The sequence below is a fragment of the Coturnix japonica genome, chromosome 15 (genome assembly GCF_054131305.1).
Source record: "Coturnix japonica strain WE chromosome 15, WE-NBRP24, whole genome shotgun sequence".
In the NCBI taxonomy this organism is placed as follows: Eukaryota; Metazoa; Chordata; class Aves; order Galliformes; family Phasianidae; genus Coturnix; species Coturnix japonica.
Window position 1 is genome coordinate 5,700,247 of NC_140677.1, and position 24,630 is coordinate 5,724,876.

At 41.3% G+C, this 24,630-nt stretch overlaps 1 protein-coding gene and 1 long non-coding RNA gene across 29 annotated transcripts in view; both read right to left on the bottom strand.

Moving 5' to 3' along the window:
- The window catches only part of SLC25A26 (solute carrier family 25 member 26), an 86,497-nt gene that overhangs the window by 34,112 nt on the left and 27,755 nt on the right, over window positions 1-24,630 (bottom strand). For 2 of the 28 annotated variants that reach the window (XR_014934577.1, XM_085516251.1), the window contains exon 6: window positions 24,401-24,525. The exons of 24 other annotated variants lie outside the window; for them this stretch is intronic. Coding sequence is in view for 3 of the 4 variants with exons in the window: in XM_085516251.1 (XP_085372377.1) it covers window positions 24,401-24,525 (125 nt within the window). In the remaining variant the exon portion in view is untranslated. Of the gene's footprint in view, window positions 1-12,378; window positions 12,400-23,597; window positions 23,725-24,400; window positions 24,526-24,630 lie in introns of those variants that run through there. 2 more of the 28 variants (XM_015875197.3, XM_085516254.1) reach the window with 2 other exon arrangements.
- LOC146758348 (uncharacterized) lies at window positions 1,345-12,273 on the bottom strand. Its single transcript, XR_014934584.1, has 2 exons — window positions 8,449-12,273; window positions 1,345-2,695 (listed from the first exon to the last, which is right to left on the bottom strand). It is a non-coding gene; the product is annotated as an uncharacterized LOC146758348 (long non-coding RNA).

Sequence of the window (24,630 nt, forward strand, 5' to 3'; positions counted from 1 at the left end):
TGCAACTGCTCCTGCAGCAGCTGGATGCTTCCTTCTAAGAGTCAGCTCCAGACCCTGATGTACAGAGTTGGATTCAACGATCCTAATGGATCCCCTTCCAACACGGGTTATTCTATCATACTATGCCCCTTTCCTCCAGACACTGACATCTTACTGTCCAAAATCAGCTCAATAAATCCTTCAGATGGCAGCTGAAGAAAAAGAATACTGATCCCAATTGAAAGATGTGGTATCTCTGAACGCATGTACCTGAAATCACAGAGCTGGGCAAGAGGCAGCATGGTAAAGAAAAATTAACAAGAAAACTAAGGACCAAAGAGAGGAGGAAAGAAAGCGACACTTTTACCTAATCTCATGGCAAATCCCTTTTGCAGTGTAATGCTGAAACCTACTGGGTTGAAAAAGAACAAACTGCTGTTGGCAGATGACATAGAACAGGATTTTTTCTAATGTGTTTAGGAAGCCATACATTACAATTCCCCTAATGTTTCACACTCAACAAATTTTAATTACATTTTTCATTTGCCTCTGAAATCTCCAGAATGTTTTCTTTGCTTAAAACACAATTTTTATCTCACAGCAAGTACCGATAGAACACTTAACCAAAATCTGAGGAAGCCATAAGAGTAAAAACAAACCCTGGCTTCCAATCTAAAGCTTTAATATTATTAACATCATTCTCTAAACTGTGCCACCAAATGCTGGTAATAGACTACAAGATCATGAAAAGGGCCAAGAATCAGCACAATCTTCTGTGGGTTTCTATGGTCATACGCACAATTTTAAGTGCTCAGTCATCACAATGCCAGTAAGTGACCTGATGTGATCTGGAAGTCCTGCAGCATATCAGTGTTTTAGACCTACGACTGATATGGAGATGAAAGCAGGTTTCAAGAGTCATGCTTAAATGCTGATTAACACACTGAGAACAGCCTGTTACAATGGATTTCCAGTAAAATAAGAATCTGAAGCACAAGACTGTTACTGTATATTTGTATAAAGAGCCGTCACCACTTCCATCCTTCTCCCAAGCACTCTGCAAAACCCCTGTAACACACTGAAGTCTCTGTCCTCCCAAGTGAAGGTTTGGCTCCTCACCTAACTGTTCCATTTCCATCTGAAGCCAATGAAGCCAGGTTAAAGGCTGGGAGGCACCTGGGGACTGCAACCTCTTCAGCCAAACAAGACTTTGGAGCACAGCCCAAGGAACAGGCCATGCTGGTTAACTTTGTTCTCAGGCTTAACAAGGCTGAGCTACTTCCCCACCACCATTCTGCAAGCAGTAGTGGCCATCCCAGAATAAGACTTGCGCCTCTGCATGCAACACATAGAGACCCAAAAAGATAAATTACAAAAGCCTTTACTGTGGCAGAATAGTTAATTACAATCACAATAAAATTCCACCTGTCAGCTCCAAAAGCACCCCACATGTAGAATTTACACAAGCTGAACTGGAGCTGGTTCAGGGCATGTCATAACAGTTAGTCATTTCTGTACCGTGCGCTGTTAAAATTGGCCTCAAGATGAATTGAGTGCCTGTAAAGGGCGACCATATTTCAAGCAAACCAGGACATGCTCAGGGTAGTTGGGCTGCCCCTTCAGCCGCATTCCTGAGCGGTTAATTTTTGCCACTCGGTTTCATGAAAAATATTTCCAGTACACTCTCAAAAAATTCAGCAATCCAGCAAAAATAGATGGTGGCAAAAGTGCAGGAGGGGGGAGAAGAGCAGTATTAGTTTATGCTGGAAGGATTTTGCGTAGCATTATTTAAAGCGACGCTCCTAGGCAAAAAGTAAGAACCAAAACTGCATTTTCGCTCACATAAATTGTCTGCAATTTGTCAGTGCCTGTAAACTAAAATACAGCATTTACAACCTCATAGCATCAAATGAGGGTTTCTTAGAATGGCTGCTTTCTTCATGTTGGTGATGCCTTCCCACAAACTCAATTCCTGGCTGTTGGAGACGACATTCTGAAGACTTCAATACAAAGGGCACTGTCAATAGTTTCACTCTTCCACATGTTTTTCTCAAGGGGTTTTAACTCAAGAAATATCCTCACTGAGGGCAAGAATTTTGAATCACGCCAGTGGCACCGAGTATCCTCATGTCTTTGGAAGTGAACATAACCTTGGGCAAACAAGTATAAGGGAAGTACTCCGGCACAGCCCTTCCTAGAGGGCTAATGTATACATTAGAGAAGTCAGTACAATACAAATGAATAGAAATCCTCCTGGGCTTTCTCTGAAATTAAAGCACCAATAATGCAAGATTAATATGTAATAGTGAGACTATTTTTTCCATGTCACACAAAGTACATGTATTATATCAGCCCACCACACATACTTTGAAGCCAGCAAATTACACTATCAGCAACAAATGTGTTTTAGAAGTAGCAACTAAAACATTCATTAGCAGCAATTTCACAGCAAAGGCTGCAACCAAGCAGCCTTTACCTACATAACCAAACTAAATCTTTGGATGCTCTGATGCAGAGCATCACTTCACCTCATGACACTTGTGACACCTTTTCAAAATGCAATTGCTTGATTTTGATGGTATTCTTGTCAACAGTTCACTTTTAAAATGGGACTATTCTTGTATGGTGAGAACAGCCTGGGTTCTAGGAGTCTGAATTCTCCTCCTCACCCCTTAATATTTCCTGATGTTACCAACATCCACTTCGCAAAATCCACCTGAAGAGTGAGCAAAGCCTCAAAATGGTGGTAAGGTAACACTTTGCTATAGAAAGGGAAAGGGGAACTTCACAGAAACCAAGACAAAGGGTAACTGTACATTTAAAAGTGCAGGGAAAGGGGGAATTACAGACACTTAGCCAAAATAAAGCCAGAGAAGAGGGCAATAAAGATAAGAAGAAACTGTCCGGAGACCTCTGACAAGAAGGATTAGATCCCCCCCCGGGCAAGATGATGCCGACATGGGAGAACAATAACAGCAGATAACACCAAGAAGAAAACAGAAGAAGAATTTCACCCCAAAACATCGGCAAGGGTCGCGGGGAATGGGGTCAGGGGGAATGAGGGAATGGGGTCGCGGGGAACGGGGCCATAGGGAATGTAATGAATATGTAATCAAACTGAGGAGGAGACTATTGATTATGTATTAGCTTAACCTATATCTGTAACACACTTTTCTCTTTACGGTGTGCAAGTTTGGAGGAGCTATCCCCCTTGCACCCGGCGCTGCGCAACGCTGGAATAAACATACCTGCTTTATAACCCATCTCTGGATTATAGAGTTTGATTCCGCAAGTCAATTTGGCACCCCAGATGGGACCCTCTCTGTTCGGCTGCAGGACCAGCTGAGAAGGGGGACGCCTTTGGCGCGCCCCGAGATTTCTCGGAAGGACTCCCCTCCCTCATCTGATCACTGCAGGAGCAGACAAGAACCATCTGTCGGCGGAAAGGTATGTGAAACTGGGAAACGGGGGTCCCGTAAGTCGTGAGGAGACGTCCTACGCAGGGCACAGTGGAGTCGGCGTGCTCCCCCCCTAGGGACGTGAGCTCACAGGTTAGGTTAGGTTGCCGGCTGGGTTAGGAGGACTCCCTAGGGAGTGCCTACAAAGGGGCCAGTAAGTCGTACGCACGGTAAAAGAGCTATTGCTCACATTCAGGTGATTGGTAATTGGGCAGAGCTTGTCTGCTCTCTGGTACAGGGTGATTTGGGTAATCCTGGGATAATTGGTATCGTACAGCGCTGTCTATATAGGTGACCTAAGTCAACAACTAGCACCGGTGTTCTTAACATCTTTGGTTAAGCTTAACAAATGATATATTGTAATTCTGTTTGAATTGTCGTGTGAGTGTGGTGTGAGTGAGACGCAGCACAGCTGCGGGGCGAGTGAGGAGTCCCGACCCGCGGTTCCGTCCTCCCGCGAGGGAAACGGCCGGGGACGGACGAAGCGAAAGTTGTCTCCAATACTTGTTTGTCTTTGTTTTAATACATGTTTATTTTGTATTATTAATTACTGGTTGTTGTAAAGTATGTGGTCATAAGTCATAACAATGCTGTTGTGTCAGAAGTGGTTTTACTTATAAAAGAATACGGTGGTTTATATTAAGTTACGATGGGAAAATCACAGAGCAAAGAGGTCCCTGCGCGCTCACCCCTGACATGTATACTGGCACATTGGCGAGATATCGCTGGGGAACCAGGAGGAACCCTGAGCCGAAAAAAAAATCCTGATTAAATATTGTAATCAGTGGTGGTTAATGTATAAGCTAGAGGACAGGGACAATGAACATATAGAGGGATGTCTGTGTGGAATGAGTATCAAGCCATTTATGTGATACTGTGTTCTGCCTGCGAAGAGGTGTAAGGGAGGTGGGTCAGTCAGTGCTGGCTCTGTGGCGAGAGGTTTATAACTGAACGATATGGATTGCTAAGGGAAAGTTATAAGGTAGTAAGGGTGTTTATGGAAACTGAAGAACTGTGTTGCTTGATTTGTGGGTTTTGAAGGGAATGGGACAAACTGTTTTGTTGGTATAAGAAAGTGTAGTTGTTAATGGCATACGGAAGTATAGTTGAGGGTATGTGGAAGTGTAACTGAGGGTACAAATAGTGGAATAGTGTACAGAGGAAAAAGGGTTAAAGAGAAAGTGAGTTTATCTGTGCTGGCATGAGAACAACCCCCCCCCCGCACCGTTCCCCTGCAATCAGAACTCTCAGAGTGGGAGAAGGAGCCAGGGTCAGAGACTGCTGCTGTAAACTGCAAAGGGGGAGGTGGAGAGGACAGGGCACTGGAAGTGAGAATAGCCTTCATGTGCAGAGATCTGGGAAATCTGAAATCTGGGCAGCACTGGAAGGCTCTGGAGAGGAGGTGAAATGTAATGATTAGAGTTTGGAAAGCGAAAAAGTTTGGGAAGGACACAGGTTGAGGAAGGCAAAGATAAAAACAGGGATGTCAGGTCTGAAGAGAGGAGTACAATAAGAAGAAAACAAACAAACAACAACAACAACAGAAAACAAAACAAACACCTGATTGAGAATCAGAGATGTTCAGGAAATTGAGAATAATAACAGCTGTTACTGTTGTGGTGCTAGAGTAGGGCCATAGGACCCAGGGATCCCCCACGAGGAAAGGGGAGGGAGGCTTGAAGAGCCCAGGGAGGGCTCTGCTCCGCTGGAATGAAAGCAGTGTACAAACTGCAGTGGGACACTGGTAGAGAAATCCGACCAAGCTGAGTGAGAAGGAATTGTCTCTGATTGCAGAGCTGAACAATGAGAACTTGGGAAGTTTACCCTAGCAGATACACCGATGAAACTGCAGCTAAAGAAGCAGGATAAAGTAGTTCATTTTCTGATGGATATGGGAGCTTCTTACTACCCATAGATGGTTTTGTAACATTAGTAGGTGCTACTGCCCAACAAGAAAAGGCTTACTTTTGGAATTAATTAAATATAAGCTAAGAAAACAAGTAGGAATACAGGAATTCTTGTACCTGTCAGGTTACCCTGGCAAGAAATTTAATAAAACTGGAGCTAAGGGTCAAACAATATTGGCTGATTAAGAATTGTAAGTCTGACTATTAACACAAACTGGGAAAAACAATGTTATACCCCCAGGAGCCACAGCAATCTCAAATAAGACACACTTAGGGGTGTGGGCATCAGGGCCAAAAATTAAGTTAAAAGCAAGAGCTCACCCACTCAGGGTAAAGTGATGCCCTTTGAGGATATGTGACTGTAGAAGGATAAAAGAAATAATAGATAATTTTTTGAGTTTGAATTACTAATTGAATGGGAATCCAAGTACAAAACTCCAGTTTTGCCAATTTGCTAAATTTTCGATAGTTTGGTAGAAGACATGAGGACAAGTAATGGAATTGTTGAATGGATACACTCAGTAATGGAAAATCCATGCACTTTATCAACCAAGTTAAGGAATGACTAGGTGGAGTTTACCTTCTGGATTTGAGGGATGTCTCTTCTGCCTGGTTTGGCTAAAGGAAGCCTAAGGTTATTTGCCTTTGAATAGGAAAGCCCTAATAAAGGGAGAAGAGACTCAGTTAACCTGGACAGTGTTACCCAGGGTTGTGAGAACAGCTTAATGATTTTTGAGAACTGGTCAACTCATGAGCCTGAGACCTGGGATCCTCCATCCTAGGGTGGAACTTTACTGGAGCATGTGGATGCCACAGCAACAAAAAGACTGTGTACAATAGACTGAGAGTTTGCTGAGTTTCTTGGTTTACAGAAAGCACAAATAACTCAGAAATTACAGCTGGACTTTGGACCTTAAGGACTGCCAAGAAAGAAGCCATCTGCTAAGCCCCTGAGCTGCAAACTGCCAAGGAACTCCATACGTTCCCAGGAATGACAGGAGGATGCTGACCATGGATACACAGCTACGGACTGATGGTAAACCTCAAACAGCTTGAAGTGAGTAAGGGATGGTGCCTGAGGGCAGTGGCTGCACTGGTGCTCAATATTCAAGAAGCCCATAAATCTACACTGGGCCAAAGGACACCAGTTTTAATATCTCATACAGTGTTTACTGTATTGGATACAAAAGGGGGACATTAGTTCATTGGCTCTCACCCCAAAGATTCCTGAAATACCAGGCCATCCTGGTAGAGCAGGGTGATGTAGAAATAATTGTGACTAATATTGTCAACCCAGTATCTTTCCTTAGCGGAACACCCGGAGAACCAGTATTACATGACTGCTTTAAATCAACTGAAGCTGCACATTCCAGCCAGTCAGTCGAACCTGAAGGACGAACCCTTAGAAGATGCAGAAGACGCCTGGTTTACCAGCAACTGCAGTTTTATGAGACAAGGAGACTGTAAGGCAGGACATGCAGTAACTGCTACTGACCAGGTAATCGAAGCACAACCACCAGCTGTGGGGACTTCCCCTCAGAAGGCTGAAATAACTGCCTTGACAAGAGCTTTAATCATATGGACAGATGCTAAATATGTGCCACACGCTCATAGTACCATCTGAAAAGAGCAAGGATTGCTCACACACAAGAAAAACAGCCTGATTTAAATCTACCAATGGTTATTATATGTTGTAAAAGACATCAGAAATGTAACACTGTACAGGAAACAGAAAATAAGATGATAGATCAGGTGGCAGAACAGGCAGTTGAAGAGGGCTTCAATTCCAGACGGTAAACTTAAAATCTCTGAAGCCAAGTCAAAACCTGTAAAATATTCTAAAGAGAACAGGAGTCCAATTAATGATTTAGAAAGGAAGAGAGCAAGCTGACAGATGTGTGCATGCCCAAATGGACACATTATTATGCCCTTTAGTATTTTATGGAAATTGGTTATAAGGGAAGATAAGAGAATATATTGAGCAAACCAACACTACAAAGTACAGTCCCAGTACCAGGAACATGGCACAAGTGGGCTTCATGGGAGAGGGCCTTCCAGGGCAACAACGGCAAATTGAGTTCACAGAACTCCCAAGAAAAGGGGGGTACCACTGTATGAAAATTTCTGTAACCTTAGAAACAATTGAGGATGCTGCTGCAGATGCTTGATGGACAATCCAAAAGGAGATATCCTGTTTATCCAAAGATGCATTGCAACATGGAGTAGGCAGGGATAACACCGATTGGGGAATAGTTTTCTCTGGATCATGGGATAAACTTACTAGTTGCCAAATTTAGGATGACTAAAACAGCTTTTCTTAGCCTGCATCACCTTGCTACTCTTGGTGTGTTTTACTTGTGTTGTTATAAGATGTCTTTTGTGTCTGTACCAAGGTACTGGAAGGGAATACGAGGTTTGGAAGAGACATGAGCTGAGACAAAAGATAGAGAGCGGAGCCTATTTTGAGACCCATTAAGAATCTAGCAGGTAAAAGCCTGCTAGATTAAAGAAAAGGGGGGAATTGAAGAGTGAGCAAAGCCTCAAAATGGTGGTAAGGTAACACTTTGCTATAGAAAGGGAAAGGGGAACTTCACAGAAACCAAGACAAAGGGTAACTGTACATTTAAAAGTGCAGGGAAAGGGGGAATTACAGACACTTAGCCAAAATAAAGCCAGAGAAGAGGGCAATAAAGATAAGAAGAAACTGTCCGGAGACCTCTGACAAGAAGGATTAGATCCCCCCCCGGGCAAGATGATGCCGACATGGGAGAACAATAACAGCAGATAACACCAAGAAGAAAACAGAAGAAGAATTTCACCCCAAAACATCGGCAAGGGTCGCGGGGAATGGGGTCAGGGGGAATGAGGGAATGGGGTCGCGGGGAACGGGGCCATAGGGAATGTAATGAATATGTAATCAAACTGAGGAGGAGACTATTGATTATGTATTAGCTTAACCTATATCTGTAACACACTTTTCTCTTTACGGTGTGCAAGTTTGGAGGAGCTATCCCCCTTGCACCCGGCGCTGCGCAACGCTGGAATAAACATACCTGCTTTATAACCCATCTCTGGATTATAGAGTTTGATTCCGCAAGTCACACCATTCGGATAGAGAAAGAGAAATCCAAACAGCCCATTGGGCAGCACAAGGCTTGTCACATCCTCTGAGGAGGGCAAGGGCATTTCTGCAGATAAAGAGTTACACAGGAAGCAATGGGGCACCAGCTGTAATTCTGTTGCAGGTCACTTTTGTACCAAACTCTTTACATACAGCTGAAGATTTGCCCCAGGACTTGCAAAAATACGGAAGGGAAGGCAAATGCCATTGCTCAATTCACTCAAAAGAAATGCAGCACAGACACTTAAGTGCCACTTTGGTGACAGTTTACTCTTGACAGATAAATCATCTATACACCTGACACAGCTCATTTCTTCCTTTCATGATAATTATAGTTTTAGAAACGCCATTTACGGGGTGCAAATTAATTTCCAAATTCCACCTGCTGTCAAAGAGTGTATCTTATTAGGTGATTAATTACCTTCAGGAGCACTTTAGGAGACACCTTGAAGGCAAACAAGGATTGCTGTGACAGCTCCTTTAAGATATGGCTCTGCTCCTAAAGCCCGATGAGCCCAGAGATAAAATAACTGCATACAGGTGTTATCAGTTACAGTACCTTGGGATGTTTATGCTTCAGAGAAGCACGTTTCCCCTCTCGATCACACAATTATTTGACTTGATGCTGTAGTCTCTGCTTCATGAGAACTGCTATCAACTTCCTGGGGCTGGATCCAAACCCAAGGCAGGCAGAAAACAAGGAGAGCCACAGGGGCACGTCTCGTCCCTCAGCCTCAGAGTGCTCCTGTGGTCATCTGCATGCACAAAGCACTGACCACTTGGCCTTCTCCAGATTATATGCCCAGATGACATGCTTTAAAACTGCTGGTCTAAAACCCACTTTTATTGTTTTACACATGTTAGTCATAGACCTAAGCTCCTCACAGAGCAGCAAGAAGATCTACATACGTGAAGTGTAACTCCTCTTGATTGCAAAGCTCTCAGCAAGAACAAACCAACACGCATGGCTCATACACACAGCAATATACCAACAGTTGCTTTCACACATCATTTAGGTACTGAACAAATCTCCACAGAGAAACAACTCTTCCAGTAACACAGGTGTAGCAATTCAATTTAAAACAAAATTAACAGACTTTATCCATCTGTTTCACTGAAGTCTCTTACTGCACACAACAACCTGAAGAACTGCATTCCCAAGAATAGCTCTGCTTGCTTGCAATTCTTGTTTGTCCTCTCTTCCAACTACACCCGCCTTTCCCCAAAGTTACAATATTATGGAGGAAACAGGATTCAAAGGCCCTTCATTCCCCTGACCAAGGGCAGAGCCTGTTCCCTGCATGTTTGTCTAACCAATTTTTATGGCCTCTTGTGATGGATGATCTGCACAGATGATCAACTCAGGTGCTGCAATGCTGGAGAGTTCCCCAGAGTAATTTAGGTCATTACTTTTTCACCTTCTCATCACAAACATTGGAACAGATTTTTCTTTTCCCCTCTGAAGAAAACTTTTGAGTATATTTGCCTTTATTTATCATTTTTTCTTCCCTGTGGCTCTTACTGTGTTTTTCCTCCCTTTCTCACACAAGGACATCGGTCTCAAAGACTGACAAAGGCAATTCTCAATGTGTATTTCATCAACAAGCTTAAGCCAGATCATTAGCTTTTGCTAGTTATTCCTAAAGCAACTTTAAACCTTCACATCTGGGAGCAAAGGAAAATAAAAGTCAGAGCCGACTATGAGAGATTCCCCATCTAATAGCAAGAAATTGCTTGTTCTGATTTTGGGTTAGTGGAATGTCACAGTCTCATTCCAGTATCCACTGAAGAAGAAACGTTTCTGAGGTGGGAAAAAAAGATGAGAAAAAAAGATTTTTAAAATCTGGGGACTTAATTATCTCTTAATAAAATAATAATAAAATACAGTCTTTTCTGAAGCATTTTGCATAGCTGAGGGTGCAAGAAAGGAAGGATTGCTCTGGACTCTGAAAAAAACAAACACAACAACAACCATAAAACACACTGAAGCCAGAATATAACTACAGCAGTAGCTGTTTTTGAGATGCAGATGTCCAATGTGACCTTCCATTTGATAAATATGAGCCCTGGACATAACTCACAGCTAGAACAAGATCACAGAAAGGTATTTGCTGCACTTTCCCTCAGACACAAAAACAAATAATAGTAATCCAACAAAACCAAAGAAACACAACACAAACTTTTCAGAAAAATAATCAACTTGAGTGAGAATCAAACTGGAACTTCTTTCTCCAAATCTGCCCTTCATTAAGTATTCCCACCACAGCTGTTGTTACAAAGTTATAGATAGAAGTCTCATCTGAAACATCATACAACTCAAAAGTAATAAACCGACACTGAAAAACACCCTACTCCAAGTCTACCTTGATTTTAACCCATATCGTATGCTGGAAACTTCCAGTCGAACATTCTGTATTTGCTCATTTGCCCACATATGCCTGTTATTAAAACCACATGTGGGCACTGAATCATTTCATGGTTCGTTTAGAGACAAACACGCAGAAAATTGTGGGAAACAAGTATAACCCCGAGCCTGTGCAAGTTAAGTTTGTGTAGTCTCAAGCACGCTGTTGTGCAGAAGCTTGAGCTACAAGCCTATGTTATTCTGGGGCTCAGAAGTGAGCATAAGTCACCACATACGTACATGGAGTTTCTAAGTAGATCATTAGCAAAATCAACCAGCGTGACATTCAAAACTCTCAGTGCCTTGCAGAATGCCAGGTATGTTCTCAGTTCTTAGTTTACAACAGAATCCTTTAAGCGAGGCAGCAGGACAGTCTCTCATTTAAGCAACTGGCCTGCAATCAGGAGAATTCACCAACTGGGTAGGAAGTCAATAGCAGAAGCCTGGGCAGAGAACTCCATCCTTCTGGAACTGACACCTGGACAGGATGGTTTCCCTTTGTCTCATCCATTGGATCAGAAGGTCTTCAGCTCAGAGCCAACCTTTAACTGGGAGGACAGTCAGTACAACAGCAAGGCTGTGGTTTTGATAGTATTTTTATGGATTGTTCATATTACATCAGAGTCTGCAGAAACCAAGTGTGCCAGCCACATGTGGAATGATAACACACATGGAATCTACCTGGAAACAGAACTTCTTTGTGATTTCTGTTGCATTAAAAAGTAATAAGTCTCTGAAGAGACAATCTTCTGAATGCTTTTCACAATAGATCTCAACCGTGGATCTATTCTTCAACAAATCAAGGAAAATTCTGATCATGTTTACAGATCCCCAGTTTTGTTTCAAAGCTTAGAGCAGCACGTGCATGACCACGGTTTCTTGTTGAGCTGTCTCACAGGCTTACAGAAGGTCAGACCCTGCTACTGTAACAGAAAAACATTTCCACTAGCTGCAAGATCACAGCTCTCCTCCTTCAGGGCTGTATGTTTTCCACAGGAGTGTATGATTTTCCACGGAAGTCAAATGCTTAAAGTATAAATTAAACCATTAAGTGATGAGATCTTCCAGAAAGTTCTAGGGCAAACCTCTCAAAGTCTGAGATTGTTTAGTCTGGAGAAAAAGAGGCTCAGGAAAGACCTTGTAACTGTCTACTTCTGCCTGAAAGGAGATTGTGGTGATGTGGGGGTTGGCTTCTTCTCTCATGTAATTAGCAATAGCGGCAGTTCCCTTGTGTCCAAGTTGCACCAGGACAGTTTCAGGTTGCATATTGTGAAAAATTTCTTCTCTGAAAGAGTGGTCATGTGCTGCAATGGACTGCCCAGGGGATGATGGAGCCACCATCCCTGGAGGTGATCAAAAAATGTTTAGATGTTACACTCAGGGATATGGTTTAGTGAGGAAATACTAGTGGTAGCTGGACAGCTGGACTAGATGATCTAAGAGGTCTTTTCCAACCTCAATGATTTGATGATTCAAAGCCAGCTCTGATCAAATGGTTGTCTACTGGAAATCTTCACAAAGAGGTCAATTCTGAAGACAAACAAGGAAGATGATAAAAATCTAAGCTATATAAGCTTTCTGGTCAGATAAACAGCATGCACTTCTCATAAAAACACTGGATAACTTGTGACTTTACAAGCATGGCAACAACACAGAAAAGCAATAATGAAAATCTCAGACTGCAGCCTCCCACTGATGTTTCTGCCTGGCTCCTATTAATGGAGCACTACATAGTTGGATTGGTATTGAGGTATAAGGATAGCAAGTATTCCCCCTCAGAAAAAGGATCTGTAGTTTCAGACAGCTATGTATGCAAAACTTCATCTCATAATTATTAGGTGATTCCTGAAAAGGAAAACAAAGAAAGCCCTGCCAGGTTCTTATAAGTGAGACTCCTGATACTTAGAACGGATGGCAGAAAAGGTAGAGGAAGGTGGTGGCTGTAAGGTCACAAGATTAACAGGCATGTAAGAAACAGAATAGTATCTATCAAGGTGATGATTATTGCAATCATTTCAAAACTGGGGAAAGAGACAGTGTCAGTATAAAGAACTCTAAGTATATACTAAACATTTTTGGCCAAGCTTTTGGGGTTTCAGGAAAGCGTATCCACTGCTGTAGGAAGAACTACTCCTTTCCATTTCACTTGCAACATTGCTTAGCCACGGCCATAACACAATCCTTCTCTGTGAGGAAAAACCATATCTTAGAAGGAAAGAACATTATGGTGCAATCTAAATATCCATCAAAGCTCCACTTGTAACAGCAGGAACTTAGCACAGGGAGGCAGGTGGGGTTGCTAAGAATTTATGGGATGTCTGTAGACATATTAAATGTCATAAGTTCTTCAAAGCCCAGGTAACACTGAAATGGAGTTTACAGACACATCTGATCTAAAATATGCATGGTCTCAATCTGTACTCAATACCTTCTCATATTAAAACACATGCAGAAGATACCATCTGCTCTTTATAGGCACTGTTAATCAAAAGGTTTTTTGTGTCAGCGTAAGCACAGCCAGTAAAGGATATATTGGTTAAGAATCCTGCTAAAAAGTGAGCATTGCTAAATTCTGCTTTCTTTCATCCCAAGGTACTCTTGTTTGCTTGACCAGAAAGCTCATTCAAGCTTTATCTCCTGGACTGTACCCACATTTATGGTACTTCAGTTTTCAGAACCTGCAAAATGTTTTTGGTCCTTTCTTTACTGTTGAAGGACAACTTGTTAGGCAGCAAACTTCTTATAGCTACTGATGCTATGGAAAAATACAAGAAGAGAAAGGGTACTAGTAATTTCCTGTTCACTCAACATGCTTCATCAAGTAAAGAAACCCAGGATATCTTCCATCTACATGCCTAGAAGTACTCTGATCTTGCAAACATCCCATTCAAGCACTTCATACTGAAGTTAACAGGAACCTGGAGAGCAGCGTAGCTGCTACACAGAAAAGGCTGACAGTTCTATTTTATCATGATTTTTTCTTCAATGTAATAAAATATTTCAAAACATGTTTGTACAGAAAAATCTTCCAGTTTCAGTAATGCGGGATATTCAGATGCGATTGAACAGAAAAGCTTTATGGTCACAAAATGCTATCCAATTTTACTGTCTCTGATCCAAACTGCAGCCTGGGTATCCATTTTCAAATAGAACTAAAGCACACTGGGAGCTTTACACTCTTCTGAACTGTTGTTAAGCTGCAATATAAATGTAATTACAGAAACACCTCTGACTGACTTAAATAGTAGTGCTTCCAGTCACAAATAACAGCACCAATGGCAGGAATAACATTGATAGGCCTATATAGAACCTGACTAGCAGTGCTAAAGCCTAAAACAAAAGGAGCAAGGACCAAACACAAGAAAAAAAGATTCCTAAGGCCATTCAAGCAATTATAACACTTAACTGCTATGGGTGCAATTATGAAAATAACCCAACAACAGTAAAACTCCACTTCAGCAAATCTGTTCGATTTATAAGTCTGATTTACAACAGGCCATTACAACTCAATGCGTATACAACTGCATGCAATTCAATTATCTTTGCTTTAAGTTGCCTGATCCTTTTTTAATGTTCTATTTTTCCTTGCTATTTCAGGAATTTCAGTATAATAAACTATGGAATTCTGTTTGCTGAGAGAAAATTCCATAACTAAATCTTCAATTAAGTGGTCTTATATCTACCAGGAAAAGGAGAGAGTGGTAGCTCAGACCTGCATCATGATTTTGTTGCTAGCAGATCATCCATAACAATCACTGAAAGGACATCTGTGCTGATGAAGTATAAGGACATTCCGTACCAAAAAGTATTCTTCCTTTTTAACCCTGAGGGGCTGCAGGAGTTCCCATAATACATCTTCAATCTCTTAATTTCCACAGGTATTTGGACTGTAGCTCGTATATATTTTCAATGAATACCTGAGATGTGATAAATGACAGTATTTGGATATGACAGTAAAATTCAAAGCTTTTGTCAATTCTTAATACCATATTGTGCTGCTGGTTCAAATTTCATCATCATCGTTGGGTTTGGCCTTCCACTGGCTCCAACTACACAGTGCCTGGGTGGTAAGATTTTAACTGATCACTTGGATAATAGCACTTAATTGATACTAAGGTTTCCACCTCCTCCAAATCCTCATAATCTGATTCCGACAAATTTAATTTATTTAAAACATTAATTTATTTCACTGACATACCAGTAAGCAACAAAACAAGATATAATAAATAACCTACTGAATGGCCAGGACATCTGACTATGGTTCATTTTTAGAAAAGCATATTTCTGCTGCTTGTAGTAATTCAGTATTACAAGTACTACACCATATTTAGATAGAACTGGATGAATGTGCTGGGAAGTCTGCATGTGTGCACTCACTCAGACTTCCCTAAAGAAAACAGAACCATCCAAAATAACGAGGGCAGAAGGGGAACAACAAATGAAACAGAAAAGCAAACAAAGTCACGGCAAACCTGTGTAAATAAATGGCAAAGCTGCTTAAATTCCAAGGATTGCTGGTTTGTGGTGCTGGATTACAGAGTAAAGCAGGAGCCTGAGAGATTTTGCCCATGTTCTACCCTCCAAGGAACCTCATTGGTTAAAAAATGACTGGAAGCAGAAAGATCCAGTGATCAGCAATTACTGTGCAACTATCAAAGCTGAAGTGCTCTTTAACATACATCCCCTCTCTAGATAAACCATTCGATGTGCCCTTTTCCAAACTCAGGGCAGCACCTGAGTCAAAAAATGGGATTATGGGCTGTTTAAGATTTGTTTGGAGTCCTTAGTCCTGCCAAGGAGATGGGGAAATGTGCGAGACTGGCAGGCCAGCAGACATCTGAGGAACAGCTGCTGAGAATTTCAGAAGTTCCAGGAACCTTAAAGTTGATTAAAAATAGAAACAATTTAATCAAGGTCACATTTGTCCTCAGAGAGGAAAAAGGAATTATCTATATATACAATACAGTAAATTAGTCTCCATGTTAGCATCTCACAGGAAAAAATGAGTATTTCAAGCAGTCGAAGGCCATACCGCTTCAAGATGAACATTTCATGGTGGACTGAGAGATCAAACGTTAACCTCAATAAGTCACTCCATGAATTAGTACATTTCTATAGCATCACCACAGCTAAGCGTGACAACAGGAGCCAGGGCTCTGCATGTCATTACATGCTAAAAACACGCAGGGAAACACCATTTAGAAGGAAAGGAACAGGGGGAAAGCTCTAAAAATACCTCCCTAATATCAACCTGTTGCACACAACTTTAGAAGGTTGGTAGCTGATGAGTCACTTAAGGGGTCCATAGATACAGGCACAGTCTTGGCACCAGACTTCCAGGTGGCAACAGTATTAACCCTTCTCCAGTGCACCTCTAAGAGAAAACACTGGATTTCGCATATTCACAGAGTTTTCTCAACATACAGCAAAATTAAAAAAATAACCTCTGAACATTGAAAGCAATCTCCTTCCTGCAGCCACAACTACACACCTTGCTGAGTAAGGGAAGAGCAGAATGGCAGCCCTGAGTGTGCATCCGTACCTCAGCTCCATGAATTTCCAAAAGCATAAGCATGCAGGACAGGGTTTGTGTTAAGGAGGTGGCAACAAATTCATATCAGATACTTGAGCTGGTTTCCTCCTAGCAATACTACCCAAGCTCTACTCATTGCTACTATTTCTCTATGTTAACTAAAGACACGGGGCAGCTTAAAGAACACAAATCTGGTGATGGGAATACTTCTCTTAAAACACAAAGGACACATTTTGAAATCATATATGGAAAAGTTTAAGAGCTCAATCAGTATTTGAACACTTCAGCAGCCTTATTTGTTTCTGGAAGTTCTAAGCTCCTTCCTCTCTGTTAGCGGTGGCTCTGAATGTCTGTTAGCTTTGGGGAAGGCATGAAGATGAAATCACAGCTGAGAACACGTGTTCTTTTTAGGTCGCCTGGTAATACACAGGATCCCTGTGGCCTGAATAACTTAATTCCTAAACTGCTGTTGCAGGTGCTTAGGACTGTCAAGAAAACCATGCTTTCATTCCCTTCTTCATGCTCCCTTATGCTGATGTGAATTAAGAAAAGGGGTTACTTTGTCAAATCACAGATATCTGCATGCTGAGCTGAGAGCCATCACACACGGTGGTCTGGAAATCTCTAAAAGGACACAAAACTAAATGTAAGTTTGACAGCACTGGAAAAGGAAAGGTAATTTTAGTCACTTTCAGCACAAAACACCAATAGGCAGACTGAATTTTCCTAGTGCTGGCCACAATAAATACATCTCAGGGCACAAGAGGTGATGGAGCAAAGGAGCAGGGAGGTATTCTCAAGTAATTCCAAGAGCTTTGTTTGCATCCAATGGCTTAAGAAATTTGTTCATCTTTCCCTGTAGGATGCATTTGTAATGCTGTACCATTGCTGGGGTCAGTCAGAGGTTAAGATGCTGGACTGCACAATGTATGTTCACCTGTCTCATGGATCTGTGCAACATATTGACTCACGTTAAAGTAAAAATATTAAAGTAAAAAGATTTGCTGCATCTTGCCTTTCAACATTTTGAACATGCAGCATCTCAAGCAGAATTCCCTCTATTTACCAGTCTCAAACATCTATTTCTAAGTATTTCTTCCTTACTCAAATTCTTGCTGCTTTTCTCTCATTTTCTCTCCCACATATCTGGAACATCTAGGCAGGGTAAGCGTGCTCTCAGGCACCATGTGCACAAGCCACTGAAGTTCATCAGCTTCTCAGATAGCACAAATTACACTGCTTTAATCAAGTGCCCTCCTAAAATCCTCAATCAACATCAGCCAGCATGAAACGGGTTCTAAAAATACAAGAATGAAAGGAAATATATCACAGCTCTTTCGCTGGATGGCGCTTGAAACTTCACCATAGAATCTAGTTTGCTTCTCAGACCCTTTTTGTTTCCACGGTTATTAGAGGTACGCACCCCTTGCTTTTTAAAAGCAACTTGTATTTTACATAGTCACATCAGTCTGAGAGATGTGGATTGTAAAAAGCACAGTGAGAAGACAAAATTACATCCAAAAAATCACACAGACAGCGCTCATCCAGGAAGACACTGATCTCTCTATGGTGTATGATGGATACCATAATATCAAGGAAGGGAATGCTGTAGCAGGTCTGTAGAAGCATCAGAAGCTTTATTCTTCTTCCAGTCAATGACAGTTGAGGCCAGCAGTGCCTAATCTGCCACACAGATTCCTATGCTTAGTTTCTAATTTTATTCTTGCAGTAACCACATGTTCTGTAAATAACTGCTAGTACCACCACGTGTTCAGAATAAGCATCTCCTAACTATGTAAAATTCAACATGAAAAGTATAAACACATACCCAGACTTTAAACAAATGTAGAAAAAAAAAAAAAAAAAATAAAGAGCCTTGGTGAAACCAGTACTGAATTCCTACTGGTTACCTTGACATCAAGTGTGAGCACACAAGCAATATGACCATTTCAGAGGACCAAAAAGGCTAAATAGGAAAACTAAATAACTAAAAAAAATGCATAATATAACCTGGGGGAACACAAATTTGATTGAAATATTATAGATGTTTGGAAGAGGAATAACATTCACTAGAATATAACAAACCTCAGAAGCTTCAGATACTAACCTACAGAACAAGTACTGCCTGATTTAATCCCACAAGTTTCATCCCCTTGGTCTCTTCTGCTATTTTCCTTTTTGTGATAGCTCCAGCCAGGCCTTTCTCTTGTATCACACTATCTACAGACCTCAGGGTTCTTTGGACGTGCAGAGCTTTCCTTTTTTCCCCACAACACGGAAACACTGCCAACACAGCAGGACGGAGATGAAGTTGTCCTGAAGCTGCCAAGAATCTTCATGGTGAGACATCTTCCTGAAACGTGTTCTCTGCCCACAGCTTTGTCAGCTCTTCTCCTGGTCATTACCTTTCAGATCATGAACTGCAGATTTCAAAGGACTTTGCAACAAAGGTGAGGGATTGCCAAGCAGGCACTCTGAGTAGCCCCCTGCCACATGACTATAACTGATACATACTTGAGCTTTTGTGGGGATCTGTGCAGTAGGATGCCTTGCAAGGGAAGATATAGAAATAAATAAGGGCATCTGGGAGGAGAAACCTGAAGGGAAACATAAATAGGGAGTAAATAGGAAGGATCATTCATTTTCCCAAAAATAAACTTAAGTTGCCCCTCAGAAATCAATTACTGGTGCAAGAAATCTCTGAGCCAGCTGCATCCATTTAAGAAGACTAACGTAAAAGTTTGGGATTTGTAGTAACTACTTGTACAGTCATTTTTGTTGGAGGTGCTTGTAGTAACAAGGACTCACTCGAAGAGAGAGTGAACGTTTGCCTTTTAATAGCTGCCAGATGCAAGTCTGAAACTCAGCAGGGCACTTTTCCTACTCCTGACTTCCCTGAGGATTTTCCATCTGGCCCCAAGGAGAGACAAGATACTGGACAGAACATGGGTCTGATCCTGTCAGGCAAGTCTGACTTTCCTCCTTGGGTGTTCTCATCTGCTGCCCATGAAAATAAATGCTCCACCGAGAGAGAGGTATCTGGCATCTCATCAAGGGACTATAAACAGAAAAGGGATGGGGCTCCTCAGAAACAAGGCTTGTCTTTCTGCTCAGTTTCAAGCTTATGGGGAGGGAGGGGGATGCAGTGAATTTTCACAGGGTACAAATTTGTAGTTTAAGATTTGTATAGGACAAGAGCTTGATTTAAGTAGACCCCAAAGCACAATGAAAACAACTCTTTATCGTTTGTGTAGAATTCGGGTAATCACACAGCTAACTGCAGCAGAAAAAGAAATCCACTGCACTCCAGCTGAATGCTGAACTTTTCTAAGCAAAACAGTGGGAGCTAAATTAGAGGCAATGGAGTTACCCAGCTGGAAAGCTGCTGGTAAAACACCAAGTATCGATAATTCCCACATTCCTTTGTTACCAAGAAATCATACAGCCCTTTCATAGCTGACTGATAAGCCCAGAAGCGGTGCATTTAACTAACCACTGAAAGGCAGGGCTGCTTATTGAACCAGGTCAGCACCTGTGTATATCTTTAGAGAGCAACAAAGAGCCTGGCTGGTTGTCTCCAACTACTGTCTATCTATGGCATACTGTGCTGAAAGCATTGCAGAGTCGAGAACTGGGGAGCAGCTGCAACATGCAAGCTACAGGAGGGAATGGAGTCACGACATAGGTAACTGAATGGTGCACTGAAAATAAACCTTCATTTCACTTTTCTTCTTTTTCTTAATGTTACTGCAAGAGTAAAAGGAAGACACCAATTGCCACCAGACTGTAAAGGAGCTGCAATACAGGAGGTGGTTGCTTTTCATTTCATAAAGCATCTGTTGATCTGGTCTGGAACACAGATTAAGGCAGAGAAACGTTTGCTGCTTCTCTCAAAACATGAAGGAAAGAGCTGTCTTTGAGAGCTTTCTCTATGAAATCTGAAAACATGAATAGCCATATTAATCTGATTCAGGACTATAACAAGAAGCGAGGTCTATATCTAAAAGCAGAAGTCATGAATGCGTTTGAAGTATTTTAAGCAAGGCACTGAACTGCAGTTGTTATTTACAGATCAAAGAAGCTCCAGCAGTGTCCTGAAACAATCTAAGTGAGAAATGCCAAAATCTGATTTCATCCATGTCCATATGTTGCTTTGAACTCGTAATTCACAGAATTGGTCACTATATTGAACTAATTATCAAGCTTAACGCTTGCCAGTTCTGATGGCTGTGCTCCTTTATAGAAGAGTCAGGTTTGAAGGGAAGCAGAGTGATATATTGGAAGAAGAACAGCCTTTATTGAAATCTGGGGAGGAAAAGCAACGAACATACCATAAATAAATAAATAAATAAATAAATAAATAAATGCTCCTCCCATCCTAATCCAAAGTTCATTTAGCTTTCTAAGTGATTGCTGAGACACAGATTAGCAGAACAAATACAGCTTGGATTTACCGTTGCACATAAAAATAAAACGGTTCATTCCTTCTCTCTTGCAGAGAAAGTTTTGTTTAACAGTTAAATGGAAGAAATCTATATTATCTAAAATCTAATTAGGGTACATGGAAGTAAAATTAAAACAAGAATTTCACACCATGGCACAATATGTTTAAATTAAATTACTAATAATGGACCAAAAAAAAACCCCCAAACCACTAAGAACATGTTTCTTCTGGAGACAGGAATGTACCAGCAAAGTGTGTTCTGATACCAACAATAACTTTTAGAAGTGAGTTTTTTTGCCAATTAGTTACAGTGTTCTGAAACATCCACAAATACTGGTTTGCCAAAGAAGTGATTTCAGGAATCACACAGCTTAGGGTATAATTAAAAAGCAATCTATAGGAAATAGGTTATTACCAGTATTTAGCAGCTAATTTGTTAGTTAATGCCTTAACAAAGCTCTCCTTTGATTGCAGCAGGGGGAAGAAAACACAACTTCAAGAGGATTATTTGCTATTAAGACTTGTATTCAATTATTGGGAAGGCTGATGTGCTCCTTTCAGGAGGCCTGCAATTACAATTGCAGAGCAGCCTCCAAGAAAGCTTGGATGGATTCAGCCTGTGCTGCAGCCAGCTTTTCCCACATGCAGGATGCAAGCTGAGCCTCTGATTTTCAAGGACAATTTGCGAAGTACTCTCAGTAATAAGCAAATGAACAAAGGTGCACGCTGAATGTTTCTCAGCACCTTCTTTTTATTATCACTTACATCAGTGTTCCCCCTCCACCTTCCCTATATTCCTTAATGTTAACTCTGAAGAAGCAGTTATGCAGCTGCTGGAGTCTCTGGACATCCTTTTTCATCAGGATAATATGACATTTCCTTTGCTTTTCCCTCCAACAAAAATGACAACATGAAGGATAAATATGGTACTGATAGAACTTGATAAAAATAAGGCCACCTTACCGGAACTAAACACAATTGTAATCTACAAACATACCCACTGCACTGAACCAACTACAATGGAAGCTGACCAGCACTCACTACCACCTACCACCATAGTACCACCATAGCTCCTAGCATGGCTGATCAGGGCGAGGTTTTAGAACAGCATGCTAACCCCAGAGCAAAATTCAGCCACAGAAAATGCAATACACAGACCACCAGGTAACAACAAGACATGCTTTTCCTGCCAGTATTACCTCTCTAAACTCCATTACACCACATTCCTAGTGCAAAGACTTCCCTATAGCAAAAGCTGCAAATAAAAATAACTGTAAAAGTATAATCAAATCTGAGCAATAATTTCTATGTAAAAGTTGGTTTGGGGAGCTGTAACCCAGTCGACACACTCTCCGGAAGCCTTCAGCTGCACAGCAAAGCAGAGAAGCCCATTAATCATAGTTATCAAGATTGTCTACCCTGACTTTTATGCAGTTAGGGGAAATGTGCTATTCTACTTCAGCAACAAGGAGCAAGGCTAAAACAAACTGACCTAACTGCATGGGTCATTTCCAGAAATAGAAAGTATACAAGCAGCACAGCTGCACAGGCCAGAAGGCAAAATGCTGAGAGAGTTTGAGAAAAAGGAGGAAAAATATCCACCCCAAACTTGTGAGGTATGTAGCCAGTGGCAAAACTATAGTGGGCCAAATTTTGCTTTAATTGGCATTTGGTACATTAAATTTAGGAAGACAAGATTCAGTTAAGTGCTTCATTTAATAAGACTCCTGAAATACTTTCTTGCACTTCAGGATTTTGTATCAGCAATAGCAAAAATAGAGGAGATAACCTCCCACACAGTTATGAGCTTATTACTTATTCAGATACATGTGGATACTTCTTTATCAGCTCTTCTCTTTTAAAGTTTAGAGACAGTATGATGTCAAATGCAAACACAGAGTACAACACACTGGCTGTTACTCCCTCAGAACACAGAGATACTACCCTAGGTTATATTTCTCTTTTCTTTTTTTGTTTGAGAGAGCACTCACAGGCCTACATTTACTCATGACAGAAATTCACTCACATGCATCACCAGCAATCTTCAGCTTGAGAAGATTGAAGCCTGAGACAGCCAGATTTGGCAGTGACCTGACAGTTGCTGTATCTGCAGTGTGAAGCCAAAACAATCAGGCCAAGATCTACTTTATTGTAGCCAGGCCTGCTGCTGGCTTTGAAAAGCAAGAATACAGTTTTCACTTACTCAACTTGCATAAAAAGAAAATTTGCAGAGCTTATACTTTATTAGCTTCTATAAAATTAACAGAAAAATAAAAGCGAGATAAGAGCCTGGTTTAATAACGCTATTTCCATTTGCAGTATACGCAGTGGGTCTGCTTTGCCTACATTTCTATAAAAATAATGAAAGTCATGCTACCATCTGTCCCTCCCGTTCCATCCCCCACAAGCACTTCCAGCTACATATGAAGTGACTGCATGCTCTCCCATTACAACTCCAGTTCTCCAGTCCATGCAAACAATCCTCTCTTCTAGCAGGGTGACCATAGCCAAGCTGCTCTTCAAAATCAGAGATCCCTGAATGGAAGCATCCCATCCACAACACTGAACTAAACTCACACGTAAGGTGGGTCCTTACATCTCTCAAGTCCCACCAACACATGCCATTCTCCTCTTGTGCATCTGCACAATTCCAACTAGCCGAGTTAGTCCCAGGAAATTCAAGGGGACTACTCCCCACAGTCAAAGAAAATGAATAGCATTACTAATTTCACCTTTTCTTTGCAGCCAGGTTGAGAGGCAGGTTTAAAGCAAAGCCAGTTCCAGGACCCTCAGACCATCCCAAGCTTGGATCCCTTACTGCAAGTACTGCCGCAAACACAGGTGCTGTGTGCCCTCTAGTGTACAGCTGCTTGTAGCGCTGAAGTCAACAGGCCCAGAAAGGAACAGAAGAAAGGTCACTGTGCTCCGGTTTTATTTATTTTAAATAGAAGCCAAAGTTCCCATGCCCAAAATTAACTTCTTTGCCATCAGCCAGACAAAATGTTTATTATAAAGACTGACTGCTTGCGCACTCTCAAGATTTCCCTTAAAAAAAAAGCTGTTTGCTGTATTCAGTTAGCTAAACCCAGCTAAACTTGGCCCTTGATATGCTCTGTAGCTAAGTATGACTTTCAGCATTTATGTTTTTCAGGAGTCACCTGTCCTACACTCACAAGACTGAAATCAAGACCAGTTTCCTTCCAGACAACAAGCTGGTCTCTGTGTTAACTACCGCAAAGAATTATCCTTGTAGCCAGTTGACCCAAACAGCTCTCCAGCCAGTATTCCCCAACATTATCTGGACTGTGATAAACTACATAAGCTCTGTTGCAAGTCCTTTTTTTATAAGCTCCCTCTTTTTTTCTCTCCCACCTTCACCTCTAATACTCGTGTTTTTGTTTTAACTTCCCAGTTTTGTGCTTCTCAGCATAACATGTATACATACATGTTACATACACATCATGTAACAGCAGAGCAAGTATACAAATACACATGTGCATATGCATATTACACATGTATATATATACATATAGATATAAAATCTAGCAATGCACCAGGTTTTGGTGGAATTGTTTGTGGTTAAATGAAGCATGGTTTCAGCAGCAGCAGCAGCACAGATCTTCATCTCCTTTCTCTTTATACTTACTTTAGCTACATCGCTCCAATTCTGTTGCTGTACCTACAGATGAGAAATCATTATCTCTGTTGCCTTTGATAATTCTGCAAGGAAATTTCTCACTATGAAAGTTTTTTGTGTGTGTGTGTGTTTGGTTTTTTTTTTTTG